Source organism: Poecilia reticulata, linkage group LG10, assembly GCF_000633615.1.
Source record: "Poecilia reticulata strain Guanapo linkage group LG10, Guppy_female_1.0+MT, whole genome shotgun sequence".
NCBI classification, from domain to species: Eukaryota; Metazoa; Chordata; class Actinopteri; order Cyprinodontiformes; family Poeciliidae; genus Poecilia; species Poecilia reticulata.
In genome coordinates, this window is record NC_024340.1 from 32,555,626 (window position 1) to 32,562,685 (window position 7,060).

Sequence of the window (7,060 nt, forward strand, 5' to 3'; positions counted from 1 at the left end):
TTTTAGATTTACAGAATCTCAGTTATCCTTCATAGCGGCTGAACCCGTATTACACAGAGCACTGTAGCTAATATTAGCTGGTATCTCACCGGTGGACATAAATACAGTAAACTACAGGGCCGTGCAGAGACACTAAAGGGGCAGGAGCTCAACAACAAAAAAAGGCTCATCTAACCTCATCATAGGACAGAATATTAACAAACAGCTTTCAGAGTTTAATAAAGAACGATAAATTACAAAATTGTGAGATATACAATCAAAGCTAAGGAACATCTCCATATAGAGCATAACTCTATGCATATGTAAGATATTTTATTAGTCATTTCTTTCTGCAGGTCTATTTTGTTAAGTTTTTCAATATTCAAACCAGCAATTTAACAACATATGTAAATCAGAGCTGGACCACCAGACATATTTAGTCTTTACATAATTACACTATTAAAATATAAACAAGGGCTCAATGCAACCTTTCAGTGACTGTAATCTATAAAACAGATCTTCCTGTTTGCTGCAGTGGAGATGAAGACGGTCAGGACAGCAGAGCTGCAGCAAATTTTAACTGGAACTGCAGAAATAAAACAAAAGCAAACATTTAATTGTTAATGTCACCATGAGAAAAGCTACTGAGTTTAGCTTAAAAAAAAAACTTTATAAAAAATTTAAATCACACATTTTTGACTCATGAAGTTAACCCTTTTGTGCAAAACAAACTTATTTGCGCTTGTCAGGTTTTCTTTTTGTTGCTATTCTAAGTTTTTGTTTGTAATTCAAAGTTTTGTTTGTGATTCTCACATGACGTCTTTAGCAGGGCCTAAAATCACAATAAAAGATTTATGATTTATGATGTGTGCAAATAAATGTTTGTTTGGTAAAAATGAGTTAATTAATTAAAAAAGTCTTTTAAACAAAACTTTTTTTTTTTAAGAAATCATTACAATTCCAAAAGTTTTGATTACAATTTTATTTTACTTAACTGAGGTTAGTTTTTGTTTTTCATTGAATAATTGGGAAACAAATTTAACTTCATACTCTGAGAACCAGAAACTTAAAGTCTGGTTGAGTTTTTTCCTTCATTAATGATAAACTTTTATTACATTCATTAAATCTATCATGGTAATTCAGGGTGAGTTATTTTTAATTCTAAATTAATATCCTTGTTGGACTTTTATTTAAGTGTTATTGTCCTTCAGGATACATTTACCTAAAGCCAGAATAAATGAAATGTACATCATGTAGCAAAGGAAGTTAGAAGATCGGACATGTATCCATTATGGAGATGATCGGTTCTGGACGGGCGATGAGCCTTATTGCATAATAAATACTGAAGAATGACTGATATCATTATAGATACAGGGAAGAAGCTTTTAGTTATCTTGCTTTGCTAGCAAAGTCGTTAGCCAGCAGCTAGCTAATAGCACAACAACAACAGCCTAATGTCTGTATGATAAAATACTGAATGGATAGATAAGAACAGTTTCTCCTCACCTGGCTGTCTCCTCCCCTCAGTGGTTCTTCAGAGAAAGGCAGACGCAGAGGCCTGTCAGTGTCTGTTGTATTTCATTACCTCTCTGCTTAAACCGCGACTCTGAGCTGAAGCAGAAACGATACTTCAACGTTTTMCGTCATCTGACAAGCAGCAAGTTACTCCACTTTATTCACCAAAAACGTTTTTTATTCACCAAAATCTGATCTGTAATCTGGAACATTCGCTACGTTGAGCTCCAGTTAGCCGCCTCATCTCACTGCGAGAGGCAACTGGGTCATGCGTCAGGGGCAAAAGGTCAAAGGTAACAATAAGACCGGCTTATTATGTTGTACAAAAAAAAAAACAAAAAAAAAACTAATAATTTTAGTACATGTTATTATGTGTCAGAAGAGGACTTAGAAAATAATACAAAAAAATTTTAAAAAATTGACCAAAAGGGCACCTGGGGGCACGGAGCAAAAAGGGCAGGTACTCAAGCCCCCCAGGCCCCCCCCTCTGCACGTGCCTGGTAAAGTAATATTCTAATCACAATATATACACAGTAATATGTCCATCTTACTTGTGAAATGTTGTCTGTGGAGCCTCACATCAATAGTCCATCGATCAGAACAACAATATCCTCAGTGCTGAGGCATCTTCTGCTGAGCAAAGTAGGAGGGACGACCTCTCCAAGATGGCCGCCGTATTTCCTGCTCCGGAGCAGCCAATGCGGGGTCTACTCTAATATTATGTCTATGATGGGCCGGAGTTGGTTCTGAAGGTCCAGGTCCATCCACAGACAACAGCGCCCTCTGCTGGACAGCACTGAAAGCTGCACTCATGATTTTTCCCCAAATAACTGATCAATGAGTGAAAATGGGTCAATATCTAATCATTTAGGGTTCCGGACAGAAGCAGACCCAGCCGCTTTTCCTCAATAAACATTTATTTTCATCACTACTTTAAGAAAAATAGATTTTTTTTTTTTTTTTTTTTTATTTTTTTTTTTTTTACATTTTTTTTTTTTTTTTTTTACATATTTTTCTTTATCAGACTTTTTTTTTTTTTTTTTACAGAACATTAGAAAAAGTTTAAAGACGTTAGGAAGTAAAGCAGCAGAGCAACGCAAAGGATTCTGGGAAAAAACGAGAGGAAAGACTGACAGAACCGGGTCGGGTGGGACTCTGATTGGATCAGACTGCATCACACCTGGTCAGGTGAGGAGAGTCAGGACAGAACCTGAAGGTCGTTCTGAAGCGGGTTCCAAAGGTTCAGGGGAGAACAGGTGACAGAAACAGGAAGGAGCTGGTTTACATTCAGAGAGTTTCCTCAAACAGACAGACAGATAGGTGACCCCAGGTGACCCCAGGGGAGGCAGAGACGTGGTGAGAAGAGATGCGAGGCGACAGCAGAACTTTGGCAACACGTGAGGCTGAAGGTCCAAGCGGCGGCTGGAGAACGGCGGACTTCCTGCTGATGATGTCACAGAGCAGGCTGGGGAGAGGCTGGGTGGAGCTTAGGGGTCACAGGTTGTGCTTCTGGATCCCCGGGGTGAACTCCTTGGCGTTTGGATTCAGGCTGCTCCTCACCTGCAGGAGGAAGAGGAGTCAGGGACAGGAGGCGGGCCCCCGAGGCGTTCCTGGCTCCCGATTGGCTCAACTCACCACCACTTCCAGGTCGGAGGCGTCGGGGCGAACGTCCGGGTCCAGAACCAGCAGGCTGATCTGGTCCTGCAGCTGCGTCACGCCGCCGGGGGGGAGGTCTCTGGACGGGATGAACCACTCCCACTGCTCCTCCTCATCCAGCATCTGCTGGAAGCAGCGCTCCATGAACTCCTCCTCCCACAGCTCCTCCTCCACCTGGGCCGGGACCAGTCAGTACCGATCAGAACCAGGCAGGCAGATAGTCCATGTTCAGAGCTGCTGGTTTCTATTCTTCAGCTTCAATAACTGTAAAATATTCCCACCCTGAACCGACTATCTGCATACTAAACAAACTGAACGGTTGAGCCAACTGAAATATATTGAGTTAATTAGTCCAATCAGGTTTATCCCACTTCTTTTATTAGTTGTCAAGTTAAACAAACACAAATAAAGCTGAATGTGACAGGCAGCCAATCAGAAAGCTCGGATTCTCCTCCTGCTTTCTGAGGGGAAATTATGGAGGAGAATCCCAAACAGCTGACATGACGCAACAGGAAGTCCAGTGAACATCAGAGATGATAAGTGGAAACAACATCAATGTTTATTCAACGTTTCGTGTAAAGAATATAGAAATAACAAGAGGAGGAGTTGGAGCCAAATTACTACCGTAGTTAATAAACCCAGTAAGTTTTCAGCTGTTCTTCGTTAACGTGACATAAATAAGTTATAATGATTTTCATTCAGTCAGGACTTTAGCTGAGCCACATCATCACAGGTAGATTCTAGTGAAGCTTTGATTAATGCCTGGTTTAGATTAGTTAACTGGACTTGTAGCCGTTATTTAGTGTCCATGTGGCTGGACACCACACGGCACGACGAACCCAATCCAACCTGATCGAACCTGATCCAACCGTTATACCTGTCAGCTAATGTGTCTCAGGGTTTGAAAATGGGCGACAACTCGTGTGAGCTGGACATTAGACTAAGGAAATGAGGAGGGGAGGGTCAGTGGAGAGACCAGAGCCTTTTTTCATTCAGCGTCAAGAGAAAGAAAAAAAGGCAGAAAGAGACGATAAACCGATAATTAAAATGAGGTCGACAGGTTTAATTTATCATGCGATTAATTAATTTATCGTTTATCGCGACAGGCCTATTCGTGATGCATCAGTTATCTTCAAATGAACGTGATGACGATGCAGCAAAGGACTGTGGGAGAAAGATCTGGCATACAAAATATCGGCCATAACAGCGATATAAATATCAGTATCGTTCGCTTTTTCACATCGGTGCATTTCTACAGAACCCGGCCATCGTGACTGGGTTGGGTTGTTGATCGAACATTGAGAAAAACTAGAAACCTCTGGAGCCCAGGAGGTTCTAGCAGGACCCGGCTTAAGCCCGACCCAGAGGTTTGACAGCCGGTCCAACTTAGTTAGGAAAGGGAGCAGAACCCAAGACTCTAGACGGTTCTGGATCAGTTTTAACATGGAGAAAACTGCTGGCGCCACCAAATCCCTTCAGAACCCGAACCAGCTGACTGTACCGAGTCGGAACCGGCACCGCGGGTCTAAACACCGGCTCCAGTTATTCACCTGTCTGTTGAACTCCTCCTCGTTTTCCATCCACATGTACTCCGCAAACGGATCCTCCTCGGAACCGAACTGGCTGCTGAGGACGACCTCTCCGGTACCGGTGGGGGTGGATGTGGTTCCGATGGTCGGGTCCTTCATGTCTGGGGACGGGTGAAGGAGGTGGCCGTTAGTCAGGCCGCCCCGGGCGGCCAGGCTGGCCGTGAGGGCCGCTGACTCACCAGGAGCAGCGGACACACACAGCTAGCCTGAGAACACAGAACCAGAACCAGGTCAGAACCTCCACTAACTCCGCTTCTTACCTTTTAACACCCAGTGAACTAATTTATTCGACGCTAAAACTCTCCAACGCCCAAAGAGCAGAAAAACTCCTCCGGAACCGAAATGGCTGCTTAGCTTCTGTTTGTTTACATCTACTGCGTCACTGAGGGTTGCCTTCTGATTGGTTGGAGGAGCATGCTGCCTTCACGGTCCATTTGGTCTGTTAGGAAATAGAACATGGAGTTCATGATAATAAGTTAGAAGAAAACATTTAAATATTTATAGACCAGATCAAATCTTCTCGATGTGTTAAAATATATCTGAGGCTGTTTCAGTGATACACGAGGAAGGAAACCGTGGGATGAATGAGCCTACGACCTCAGATTCAAAACCTAACTGGTGCTGGCAAACGCCACGGCAGAAGTAGGTCAACACAACGGCTCCGCACTATTTCACCTCCGGAGAGACAAATGGTGCGGCGGGTGGGCGTGGTTGGCCCGAACACCCAGAAGAACCGGTCAGATCCACTATGGGACCATGATATGACCGATGTAAAAAGAACCGGTAGGGTGCCGATGTCAGCGGTCTCAGATCAAGAATAAAGCCAGTCCACTGACGGGTTTAGACTGTTTTAGGGGTGTCCCAGCATCCGTACAGAGGAGAAAAGGCTGTTGTGGGAAGACTCCAGCAGGGGCGCTAACAGGAAGTGGTGTACCGCCAAAGGCGAAGAAGAAGAAGAAGCAGCATCAGCCGTGGCTAATCCGCGTCTTGTCTCGAAAATTTGTGGTAAGTTAATAAATCCATAAAGCGCATGCATTTACTGTGTTTCTGCTTAATGACAATGGAGCAGTGATGACACGGAACCATTGGGTTTAGGTTCGGGGTTTTAGAAAGGATTTATTTTTGCCCAAAAGCGGGAAATAATGCCTCGTGTTAGCGTCCAAAGCTAACATTAGCTTCTGTTATTAAAGCTAAACTGTTGAACCTTTTTTATTATTGAGTTTTTTATTTTCTTCCACTGTTCGCTGGAGTGTTTAGATTTTATGTAATTCAGTGAGAAATGACTCGATGACTTTTAAAATGTTTTTATTTGCTGTTGTATTTCCGGACGTTATCTTAGCAGGAAGCTAACGGTCAGTTTGCTCTCCACCGCGGATTTATGGAAATATTTATTCACCTTAAAATGAACACATCTGGATTCTATAGTTGATTTATGGAAGCGGTTTTTTACACCGATTATTGAATTTAAGTTTTTATATTTTTTGTTGCTTGAATAAGTTGCCATTAAATATCAGGCAAGCGTCTCTGTTTTTATCTCGTGACTTTTCACGCAAAGCGAGTCTCGTTTTCTATTTTATACATTTTTATCTTTTTAGTACGTTATGTTTTGCTTGCTGTATGTTTTTATCTGCTTCTACTGTATAGCACTTTGGGCAAACGTAGTTTTTTAAAATATGCTTCATGGAAAATCGGTGAAAGGGTCAGATTGACCCGAAGACTTTTGGTTCTGTTGGAGTTTGGTTACCAGAACCAGAACCAAGCCAGTTCTGTTAGGCTTCAATAATAATAATAATAATAATAATAATAGTGATGGCAGCTTTATGTCTGATCCTGACTGGAGCAGCAGGAATTTAACTCGCATCTTCAAAACGCTGCTGATGTCAGAAAGTTAGAGGTTTAGTTTCTAAAAGCGTTTTTCCACCGGCAGGTCGTCCTCTAACCGGTTAATGCCCGGTCCGGTCCGGTCCGGTCCGGTTCTGCCCCAGGTAGAGGTGGGCCGTCGGCTCTCTCTTCTCTCAGGAATGAAGAACCTCCTGGTTCTGATTGACCCAAATAAATCCAGATATTTGATCTTGTAGAAATGCATTTCTGGCCCAAAGACCCGGTTCAGCTGATTATTTCACTATTTGGATTCAGGTAATGCGGACAAATGATGTAAACCAATAGCCTCGCATGAACTTTATTTATTTAAATCAATGGGAAAATAAAATTGACATGACAAGTTAATACAGTTCTGGTCTTTGAAACTAGCAGCTAAACCTGCTGCTCCTCCGCACTGATCAGCTAAACCTGCTGCTCCTCCGCACTGATCAGCTAAACCT

At 42.7% G+C, this 7,060-nt stretch overlaps 1 protein-coding gene across 1 annotated transcript; it reads right to left on the reverse strand.

The window, feature by feature from the left end:
• Positions 1-2,520: 2,520 nt before the first annotated feature.
• Positions 2,521-5,125, reverse strand: LOC103471773 (polyadenylate-binding protein-interacting protein 2). Its single transcript, XM_008420952.2, has 4 exons — positions 5,000-5,125; positions 4,701-4,840; positions 3,130-3,324; positions 2,521-3,054 (listed from the first exon to the last, which is right to left on the reverse strand). The coding sequence occupies exons 2-4, from the start codon at positions 4,836-4,838 to the stop codon at positions 2,989-2,991; spliced, it is 399 nt and encodes a 132-aa protein (XP_008419174.1). The 5' UTR covers positions 4,839-4,840; positions 5,000-5,125; the 3' UTR covers positions 2,521-2,988.
• Positions 5,126-7,060: the final 1,935 nt, after the last annotated feature.

Bases quoted from the DNA above. Each gene is read 5' to 3' on its own strand.
- LOC103471773 (XM_008420952.2), bottom strand. From the start codon at position 4,838: ATGAAGGACCCGACCATCGGAACCACATCCACCCCCACCGGTACCGGA. The intron at 3,325-4,700 runs GTGAATAACTGG...GTCCCGGCCCAG, and splicing joins AGGAGGAGTTCAACAGACAG to GTGGAGGAGGAGCTGTGGGA. The intron at 3,055-3,129 runs GTGAGTTGAGCC...TTCCTCCTGCAG, and splicing joins CCTCCGACCTGGAAGTGGTG to GTGAGGAGCAGCCTGAATCC.